We start from the raw sequence: 11832 nt of genomic DNA, 5'->3' as shown, positions 1-11832 counted from the left end.
TAAGTGATTTGAGTCGTTTCGCAACACCTAAGATATTCAGTGCAAACAGCTACACCATTAACTGTAAAGCCAGAAGAAGAAGAAACTTAGTTAAGATACAGAAGGCTTCCTTCTGTAGTTATTACAACAGAATTCAAGAACTCAAGCCATAAACAGCCAGTATTCTACAGGATGTAATTAGCTTCTTAGCCATTTTTCGCCTTATAAGGACAACATAATGCAAAAAATCGACTTATATCGTCAAAGACGCGGAAGAGAATAAACAGAAAGTGTATTTTTAGAAAAACACTTACAATAAAAATAACCGATTCAATTAATTACTGAATTAACAGTACCATGAGTGACTACAAATACATTACCGGTTTATAGTTATTAATATTGTACTACATTTATGTGAAGTAACAACAAACTATAGGCGAAATATACCAACATTAAAGGTGAAGTTCTTCACATGGTTTGTATATGCGTACATGGAGTAACAGAACAAAGAACGGCACTATGGGTAGCCTAGAACACTGCTTGAGGAGACTTCATGAAGCATAGGATCGCCACTATTTTTTCTTTAACCGTTAAAAATCAAGTAACTTATCAGATTGTAAGTCAGTTTAAAGATTTTCAGTAGATTCATATTTAACTTTAATGGATATCACAAGTCTGACTGACAGCTCCCCAACTTTTCAGTGTTTTCTTTATTTTGTTAGTTACGTTCTATGACTATATTACCATCATCTTTTGTACAGAATTCGTTCTACACATCTAATGAGAGAAACATCATGTACAAGAATTTGTTCATCAGCAAACTATCATCTTTGAATTTCTGATTTTTTATTGCTTTGTATGCTGGAAACATTTTTATTTTAGAAACTGATATATACACACAAAAGGAAGATATTCATATAGTTGTAGATGGAAAATGCAAAGTTGTAAGCTTTGGCACCCGCTGGATGAATGTATGATGCAGCACTACAATTTCACCGAGCACCTGGCAAAGATGGTAAACATGGGACATGTCGATGTCAGGGTTTAAGGTCGTCGCGAACTCCGTTCCACGTACTCAGTCCGACAGTAACTATGCCTCAGTGACAGGAGAGTGTACAACATGTGCAGATGTCAGCATTCGAGAGAGGACATGTGTATGTGCTGAGAGAAGCCGATTACAATAATCGGCGAGTCGCTCGACAAATGAGCAATGTCACTATTCGACAATGCTGGCAGGAATCGGTGAACTATGGCCGACCGCGGCGTCAAGAAGGGAACGGTCGACCTAGAGAGACGACAGAATGTGAGGACGGAGCAATCGTCATAGAGGCACTCATCATTGTCATCAATCCGATGTACAACTGGTGCTTCAGTGACCATAAGGACCCTTAACAGGCCGCTCATAAAAAAGGGACTGCGCCAACTATCAATGGTTGAAATGGCTCTGAGCACTATGGGACTTAACTTCTAGAGTCATCAGTCCCGGCCGCGCGGGATTAGCCGAACGGTCTAAGGCGTTGCAGTCATGGACTGTGCGTTTGGTCCCGGTGGAATTTCGAGTCCTCCATCGGGCATGGGTGTGTGTGTTTGTCCTTAGGATTAGGTTAAGTAGTGTGTAAGCTTAGGGACTGATGACCTTCGCAGTTAATCCCATAAGATTTCACACACATTTGAACATTTTCATCAGTCCCCTAGAACTTAGAACTACTTAAACCTAACAAACCTAAGGGCATCACACCCATCCATGCCCGAGGCAGGATTCGAACCGGCGACCGTAGCGGTCGCGCGGTTCCAGACTGTAGTGCCTAGAACCGCTGTGCCACCCTGGTCAGCGCGCCAACTATCATTGACCTCTGTACACCAAGCTCGTTTCCAGTGGTGTCAGGCACATTCGGCTTGGAATCTCATTCACTGTAGTAGAATTGTCTTCAGTGATGAGTTCCGCTTCGAACTGAGCTATGATGACCAGCGAAGACGTGTCTGGAGACGCCCCGGACAGTGGTGGGATACCAAGCTGACTGTTGTCAGCCAATACGGCCCGACATCCAGGAATAACGGTCTGGGGCGCCATTTCATTTCATTTCATAGCAGGCCCCTTTTGGTTGTCATATGTAGCTCCCTTAAAGAACAATACCTACTGCCCGTTTTGTTTTCCGTCATGGCAAGCGATCCTGGGCTTACATTCCAACAATGTAATGCCCGCCCACACACGTCGAGAATTTCTATTGTCAGTCTTCGTGCTTGCCAAACCATAATTTGGTCAGCATGGCCGTCACGTGAACGTGTGGCACTGCAGTTACAGCTGGGTTCTTGACAGCTGACATTTGACATGTTCGTATGTGCAGGAAAGCACACGAAGAGGCCGATAGACGTACTGTTGTTTCATACCACTTTGTAGAATGCTGTTAATGAGGATCTCGGGCGTTACGTCGACTGTTGCCGCGAAAGCAGGACGGTATTCCGATGAACCACTTTCTGTTCAGGTTCAAGCGTTAAAATATCGACAACATTCTCTGCAGATGCGAGCAGGTGTTGTTTAGACATAATACAATATCTGTAGTGACTGTCAGAATCAACGGACAAGTGCCTGATTAATTTAAATTGTGTCGGTGCAGTGTGTATCGACTTGTTACCTTCACCTTGGAGCCGGTGACAATGACAGATGCGCACCAGAGGCTCACCTTCTTATCTGCGCCACTATTTGGAGACTTGACAGTTTAATCCGCACGTCAACACTGTCAGCGGTGCGGAGAGCAGGTGCCGCGCGTCACGCAGCGTGTGACGTCACGCGTGTTGGCATTACAGCGCCTAACGAGCCGCGGCGGCAGAGCGGGCGCGAGCGAGGCCACCCCGCGGTGGCCGACCCGCAGATAAGCGGCCAGCCGCGGCGGCAGCCAGGGAGAGAGGCGGAGGCAGGCAGTGCCGCCATGGCCCGCTGCCAGACACTGCCGCTGCTCCTCGCACTTGCCGCCTGCGTCTTCTTCCTGCCGGGCGGTGAGTACTCGTCACCGGGGCGAGCCCGTCCACTGGCGCGCGGTACTGTCTCGTCCGTCTCAACGTTTTATGTTAACAAATGCGAAAGTTTCTTTCTGTTTGTTAGCACATTTGTTACTCCTTCACGCTGAAACGGCTAGACGTATTTGGATGAAATATGCTTATAGCCTGAATCAACATACAGGTTACTTCACGTACACCTACGTATCAAAGGGGTAGGGGTGAGAAAGAAGTGTGGCCCACGAGGGGCGAATACCCGTGCTCTATTCAAGTAGTATTTGTGACTGGCAGCACTTAGTGACTTGCAACAATCTTTACACACAATTTCAGAACTTTGTGATGATTGCTCTTGTTGACCGTTGACAAATACCAGAAAATTATGAAACAACACGTTTCGCAGGCATTAGCCATAGATACTACAGGATGTACCTGCAAAATGATATCATTGTACTGCGGCGGCGAGGTTCTTTCCGTCCCTTTACGACGGACCTGCACCTGCCTGTGAACATTGTCTCAGCAGATCATCAATAGGGAAGCCGAGTGAAACCTTCTGTACTTCGACGTGAACTAGGCTGCAATTAAAGTCACTATGTACGTCTCGGGAGAAAGTTTTCATATGAAATGAAAGGTTGGAAATTTTGTCCTCAATTAATATATTCTGAAACTTAGGTTAATAAGTATCTCTGCAAAGCCCGTGCTAGTCTTAACACACTCACTCACAATCCCTTTCACTCACGTTATCAAGTTTATGGTGTTGCATTTCCCGGAAACGTAATAGCTACAAAAATACTGATTGTTTTAGATCGACAATGCTCGCCAAATATTAAGTCTGTCGGTACCAAATACAGTCACAGTTTTTAGGCAGCGATCTGCTAAATACGCCACGCGGAATTTATGTCTTTTCTCGTCACAAAATTCACTTAAAAATTCCGAAATTTCGACACACACATTAGAATAATTATGCCGTCACTTTCCAACACTTTTGATGTATGAAACACTGCTAGATCCGGCAACGTATCATTTCCATCGGAACTACTACTGCACACGTCCGATCTCTTTCATGGCTAGGCTTCGACTCCTCTAGAATACCCTAAGTCTTCTTTAGCAGCAGAGAAAGGCGCGCGAAGAATATTGCTTTACCATTGCTCAGTTTACTCAACAGCCAATAGCAAAACAACATTCTCCCGCGTCAGTCCGCGTCTTTCATCAATAACCAATCGCAAAATAGTAAACCTAACGACTGCACTTTTTTTACCGACGTAACTAATATGCTGAAGTTTTGTTTATGCATAAAGTTATTTACTATTGTTTTTATACCTGAATTAACTTTCCCTTTACCATAAACTTACTTTACCAATCTATTCTACAAAAATCCCCTTTGTCCATATCCATACTTCTTCGAAATGTTCCCCCACTAACTCCTACTACATAACTCGTTAAACAATTATCTTCATATTAACCTTAAACCGCGTGGAGAGCTGCATCAAACCAGTCTCAGGACTGAAGACCACAACAACAACAACAACCTTAAACCACACTCACGCATCATTCATACTGCTAAAACACATTTGTAACATTTTACATACACAAAAAGACATAATAACACTTTATGAAAATACTAGAACAGTCTAGGAAAAACATTCTGTTACTTTAGTGCACTCTAGTGGGCACAATCGAAACTAAAATCACACTCCCCCTATCCAATATTGTCCTCTATCGGCTGATACATCAACTACGTGCGCGTCCAGTCCCGCGTCACCATCTGTCACTATCCAGCTCTGAGACACATCTCCCACTTAACCGCCTCCAAGGCAGGATCGTTATACGGCGCTACGCCTCATTACGACACATAGTTCAGGGGACACCACGTTATAAACATTGAGCCGAGTGAGAATGAAACTGCAGGGCGAAATTCGCTAGAGATACAGGTGAAATATGTGTAAAAATACATGTGGAATATGTTAAATACATATTAAATACATTTTACATGTGCGTATGAGGGCAAAGTCATGGATAAAAAGTTCAAGCTAGACCCATGGAACGATATCAACCCAATTTGATACACCTGTTAGATACGATGGAAAAATAAATTCAGTGGGGTTAAAAAGCTCAGCCTCACATAGGGGTGGGGTTGATAACGTGGGGACAGAGGCGAGAGGAGGAGGAGGTAGACAGAGCGAGGGGTAGTAGGAGATGGACACAGATAGGGGGAAAAGGAGATGGACAGAGAGGAGAGAAGGAGGAGATTCACAGAGAGAGGGGAAGAGGAATAGGCAGTCAAAGGAGGGGATGGAAAGAAGAGAGGAGCGGAAGAGATGGTCACAAAAAAGAAAGAAGAGGAGATGGGCAGACAGAGGAGGGCGGAGGAAGCAAACAGCGCGACGGAGGAGGAGAAGATAGAAAGTGATAGGCGACATGAGGATATGGACAAAGTATGGGGCATGTAGTAGGTGGGCAGAGAAAGTAAGTGCTGGAGGCGGATAGAGAAAAAGGGGGAAAGAAGAGATCGACAGAGAGAGACGGAAGGAGGACGTGGACTAGTTGAAGTTTGGAATAAATATATGTCCGTTTATTTTTTATTAACAGAAGTTTAACTGCGGGTAACATATAAACAGCAAATTTTGGAGCGGTACCTAAGCTACGGCACTGTGTTGTGCCCGTCGGGATCTTCCTTTATCAGAACATTCATAAGACCGCCCACAGAAACACTCGTTACTGAGAAACTCGATGTAAGGTAACTCGTTAGTATGCAGCAACGGGCGCATTGATGCTTATACATGTACGGCTACACTCCACCAACCACTTTATGGTGACTGGGGGAAGGTACTTCGTATACCGCTGGCACTAACCCCGTATCTTGTTCCAGGCGACAACTGTCTACATCTACATGTCTACATCTACATGATTACTCTGCTAAGTGCTTGGCAGAGGGTTCATCGAACCACAATCATACTATATCTCTACCATTCCACTCCCGAACAGCGCGCGGGAAAAACGAACACCTAAACTTTTCTGTTCGAGCTCTGATTTCTCTTATTTTATTTTGATGATCATTCCTACCTATGTAGGTTAGGCTCAACAAAATTATTTCGCATTCGGAAGAGAAAGGTGGTGACTTAAATTTCGAAAATAGATCTCGCCGTGACGGAAAACGTCTTTGCTTTAATGACTTCCATCCCAACCCGCGTATCATATCTGCCACACTCTCTACCCTACTACGTGATAATACAAAACGAGCTGCCCTTATTTGCACCCTTTCGATGTCCTCCGTCAATCCCACGGACGCAGGAAGAACGATTGTTGCTAAGCTCCTTTGTGAACCCAAATATGGCTAATTTATCTGCAAACAATCTCCCTTAAAATCGTTAAGGCAAATCAAGGTCGTGGTAGTATTTAATACGTAATGATTACAATAAATGACGTACAGAAGTATGTCCACATTACAATGTTATTGAAATTTTTCATGTGCAAAAATTAGAACGAGCGATCTGTTGCACTTGGTAAAACACTTTCTATAGCCAAGATCGCATCAACACTTATTTATTTTTGACGACCAGTTTCGACAGGTCTTCAAACATTTTTGTCACAAAACCTGTTCGTTTTGAGTTGTAACATCATGCCAAGTTGTCACATTAGTGGGTAAAATGTAGCCTGTTATGCAAAGGTTTGTCAGAAATAAAACGTTTACAATCAGTGTCTGTATACATAGCGCTCACAGACGATTGTTATGCATTAATCAACACAATATACAGTAAAATGTATAATAGAACATCTGTTTACGATAGCGGGACATAACCCTTGTTACACTGCCATCCAATTGTACTTGATACGTCGTCTAAGGTGGTTCATCGACGAATGGAACATGTCAAGCTAACGTAAATAGATGTGCTATTGTACATTTTACTGTATATTGAATTTTTTAAGACTTAATAATCATATGTGAACGCTACGTGTATACAAATATCAATGAGCACAAGTGCTTTTTGACAGAAAACGTTTTATTTCTTACAAAGCTTTTCATAATATGCTACAATTTATGCACTAATATGACAACGTGTCATGATGTTCCAACTCTTAATGAATACGTTTCGTGACAAACATTTTCTAAGTCCAGCGAATGACTACAAAGCCTGTCGAAACCAGTTGGCGAAAATAAATATTCAAGCGAATTTGGCTGTAGAAATTTTTTTACAATGTTATTTGTGGAAATGTGTGACTCACCATTTTCACAAAAGTCATGCGTTTTCTTCTTTAGTCTCTTTCCTTTCACTTTTTTTTCACGAGTTTCGAATGCTCGCTTTCGTTTTATTCGTGTCCGTATGTTAATACCACATTATTTTGTGTCGTTTATAAATGTTTTGTCGCCCTGTGAAATATATAAATTATAAACTATGAGGCAAGGCTCAAACTTTCGCACTCCAAGAGAATACAATCCATTTCTGGCACCCTGAACACAAAAAATTATGACGTGAAATTTTTCTTCATATTCTTATATTCAGGGTGGCTGAAATTAATTTGATATTCCCGCGAACAAAAGTATACCAATTTATTGTTATCAGTTGCGATTATTCGTTAACTAACCTGACTGGTACATATAACAGAAATATCGAGTTTGAGTGCACAGTTTGCTGCAGAAAATAATGTAATAACATACTGGCTACTGAAGATGAAAATATGCTACCGAAATGTTCCGTGTTCAACTAATAATTAAAAAAAAAGTGATTATATAAAAAAAAGCTTTGTAAGCTTTGAACTACGTTAACCCCAATGATCAAACAAGACTTCACTGACTTACGAAGTTAAAGTAATGATATACGTAATGTCCTCACTGTAAATGATAATCTGCCTGTGACAAACGGCAGCAGATTCGACATCTGTGCTAAGTATGTTTACTGTTAGAGTCTCGTCCACAATGGTAATATTCCACTTTAATTGATTTTTTTTTATTTTCTATTCTTTTAAGCTAAACGGGTGCGGTCCTAAATACAGCAATGGTACTAGCTGCAACGTGCCGAAACTGTGATTTATGTAATTTACATCTGGAGTAGTCGAGGACCTATCTCTACACTGGAAAATTTTAGCGCTTATTGCTCAAAATCCACAGCACTATTGACTGACTGTACTGTCATTATGTTACAATTTCACCACCAGAACAGAAAACATGTCGTGTAACAGGATCGTTCGGAAAGCCTAAGCAAATTTAGTTAATGAATAATACGCAGTAACTTACTAGATGCTACATTACTGCATCAGCCTTACATTTCTCACCAGTTTTCTTTAGTTTCAAACTTGTAATTCTTTCGTTTCACTTTGATAGCCAACTGATATTTACAATCAGTTTGTATTCCATTTTGTTTGACTTTAACTTTTGGCGGGCAGAATTCCGAATGCGAAACACGTTCTTGAGTAGGAAATGGTTTTATCCTTTCCAGGAATTGTAAGGATCTCTCTTTACACCGTATAGCTACAATTATTCCTGATATCTTAGGAACTCTAGGTCGTGCTATGAGAACTTGTCTCCCATTCAGCGAGAGTTTGTCAATGATTTATTCCAGTAGATAGAGTTGAGTGAATTCAGTCTTTAATTGGATGCAGTCAGAGCTGCTTTGTTAAAGTGTGCAAGTTTCCAGAGGCAGGTACAGCAAACTAGTGTATGTATACTTTTAACTTGGAGGTATCTATGAGGCAAGTTCTTTCCTTTACTTATAGAACAAAGTTTTCAAATTTCTATTCGTAAATAACGCTACACTGTCCAATCATGTCAATGTGACCACCTGCCAAAAGCCTGAATAACCAGTGTTAGCAGCGCGGAACGCTGCGAGAAGTGCAACAAGAGGCTTAATGGGGTTCAGGAAGGTACCGACAGGGATGAGGAGCATCGGCGGCTCTGGTACCTTGATAAGCTATGCTAGATTTTTTGATTGACTTCCCAGGGCATGTACAGCCTGATCGAGGTGGTACCACAGATTCTCCAGTGAGCTTAAATCCGGGGACCCTGTTTTGGCAGGAGAGTACGTTAAATTCATCCTGGTGCTCTTCGAACCATGCACGTAGACTGCGAACTGTGTGAGAAATTGCTCTGTCCCGCTGATAAGTGGCATCGTACCGAGGAAAAACACATTATTGGGGTGGACATGGTATCCAGGGATAGGTGCATACTTTTGTTGGCCCATTGTGCCTTACAGAATGATGAGGGAGTACCACGAAAACATCTTCTGGCCTGGACCCTTCCAACGATTGTTGCAGACTATTTGCTTTTAGACGTTTCACGCCCTGCAAGCCAATGGTCATCTGTCTGATGGACCATCAAACTTGATTCATCTGAAATGGCCGCCTGTCTCCACTCAGTGGACGTCCAGCAGCGGTACTGGCGTCCGACTTGCAGCCTTCGTCGCCGATGAACAGTGATCAGCATGGGTGCATGAATCAGGTGCCTGTTGTGTAGGCACGTACACAACGACGTTTACTGAACGGTCGTTGAGGAGAATTGTAGGTTGCTCCTTGGTTCATCTGGGCGCTCAGTTATTCAACAGCTGCACGTATATCCGCCCGCACACATCTCCGCACCTGTCGTACATCCCTATAATCTAAAACATGTTGTGCCTCACAGTTGCCATGACGCCGGTTTTAGAAATCGCCGTTTTGCCATTCAGGGTGTACTTTAATACCTTAACGACGACTTCACGTGAACAGTTTAGAAACTTAGCTGTTTCGGAAATGCTTCCATCCATTGCCAAAAGTCATTGCTGATGACTTTTGGACGTCAGATAAATCGCTCCGTTTCCACATTACGACAATGATTGCACTGTTTCCGCGTATCCGCCCCCCCTCCCTCGCCCCCTCCCCCCCTCCCCCCCCCCCCCCCCGACTCCGTTTTTATACCCTGCGTTGCTTACTGCTATGTTCATTACACGTAGACGTCGAACATAGACGATGGTCACATTAATGCTACTGGACAGAGTATTTTGAAGTGGATGTTTATTTTCAACTGCTTTCTCTAAAATGCTGTCGAAATTCTTGAATCTCAGCCCAAGAAAAGACCGTCTAGTCCCTTTCGTATAATAATAATATAATCCTGAACTTTCTTTAAAAGTGGGAAGTATGTGAATTTTTTACCGAATTTTTTTTCATTTGTTTGCCGACACCTCAAGTTCCTGACCTAACGTGATACAGGTTACCATTATTCTGGCTCCTCGCTAAACTATTCATATGCTAGAAGAAGGCTGTACGTGGCCTTGAAGCAGTGGGTCAGACGGTGCTAAGTTTGCTGCTTCCTGCGTTAAAGCAGACTGCAACGCTACTATACTTCTGTACACGCCAGACGCGCAGGCGTGGATTGAGTGCCGGGGTGGGCACAGGACAGCGGCAGCCTGCTTGAGGTCGCCGTTCCCACCGGCAGCTCTCCCTATGTATTCCGCTAAGTGCAAAGGGTAGGAATTTTAACGTTTCTTTGGCCCTTTTTCATGAACGAGTCACACCTAGCTCGGATATCTTGAAAGAAAACGTCTGCAATCATCCCGGGCTGTTTTTCTCATATTTTACAGTGTTAAAATGCAGCTTGTCCAAAATTTTTATGATGGACATAAACTACATGTCCATCCACGTCACTGGAAAAGATCAGACGTATATTAAGACTGCGAGTGGAACAAAGGAGCTATAGGAAAGAGAACTGACAGTGCCGGTTTCGTAAAATGACATCAACTTGAAACTATTAAAGCTATGTGATGGCTCAGACTTTCTCGGCACGATTCATTAGTGGTATGCTTTCGGGTATTCTGTCGAGTTAACGTTTCCATTCTACGCACAGTATTTCGACGGCCCACGTAGCCGTCTTCCTCAGGTGCTGCGAGTTAGAGTCCAGCTAGCGAGTAAACATAACGAAAAAACTCGTAGCACCTGAAGAAGACGTCTGCGTCGGTCGTCGAAATACTGTACATAAAATGGGAACAACAACTCGGTAGAGCACCTGAAAGCATACTGTTACTAAAAAAGAACAACACTATAACCAAACCTCGAGAAATATCAGTGTGGATTTCGGAGCGATGTAAGAACACTAGACAATACAGACTCTATGAGTTGTACTAGAAGATATTATAAGGAAAGGCAAATCTATGTTTATAGCATTTGTAGACTTATAGAAAGCTTGTGACAGTATTGATTGGAATACTCTCTTTGAAATTCTGAAGGTAGCAGGGGTCAAATACAGGGAGCGAAAGGCTGCTTAAAACTCGTACAGAAACAAGATGGCCGTCATAAGAGTCGAGGAACGTGAGAAGGATGCAATGGTCGCGAAGGCAGTGAGAGAGGATGGTAATCTATTCTCTATGTTTTTCACTCTGTACAGTGAGCAAACACTAAAGGAGAGGAAAGAAAAATTTAGAGTAGAAATTATAGTCCAGGGAGAAGAAATAAATACTTCGAGATTTGCCAATGTTGTATCTCTGTCTGAGACAGGAATTGGAAGAGCAGTTGAATGGAGTGGAGAATAATGGAATGCAGTCCAATTAAATCAGGTAAAGCTGAGGGAACTAGATTACGAAAAAAGACTTAAACCATTAAAAGAGTTTTGTTATTTGGACAGGAAAATAACTGATGATTGCCGAAGTAGAAAAGATATAAATTTAACACTGGTAAAGTACTTCTGAATAAGAGAATTTGTTAACATCAAATATAGATTTCACTGTTGGGAATTCTTTTCTAAAAGTATTTCTATGCAATGTAGCCATATATGGAAGTGAACTATGGACAAGGAACAATTTTAAACAAGAACACAATATAATGTTTGGGAATGTGATGCTACAGAAGAATATTGAAGATTAGATGAGTGTATCACGTAACTAATGAGTTGATACTGAATAG

General features: G+C 42.4%; 1 protein-coding gene across 2 annotated transcripts in view; it reads left to right on the top strand.

Moving 5' to 3' along the window:
• The first annotated feature begins 2866 nt into the window (after positions 1-2866).
• The window catches only part of LOC126234497 (protein quiver-like), a 105560-nt gene continuing 96594 nt past the window's right edge, over positions 2867-11832 (top strand). For both annotated transcript variants that reach the window (XM_049943192.1, XM_049943190.1), the window contains exon 1: positions 2867-2973. In XM_049943192.1, the coding sequence (XP_049799149.1) occupies positions 2907-2973 (67 nt within the window). In that variant the 5' untranslated portion in view covers positions 2867-2906. The remainder of the gene's footprint in view (positions 2974-11832) is intronic.

This window comes from Schistocerca nitens, chromosome 2, assembly GCF_023898315.1.
Source record: "Schistocerca nitens isolate TAMUIC-IGC-003100 chromosome 2, iqSchNite1.1, whole genome shotgun sequence".
In the NCBI taxonomy this organism is placed as follows: Eukaryota; Metazoa; Arthropoda; class Insecta; order Orthoptera; family Acrididae; genus Schistocerca; species Schistocerca nitens.
The sequence above is the reverse complement of the archived record's forward strand: the minus strand, read 5'-3'. Positions and strand labels throughout refer to the sequence as shown.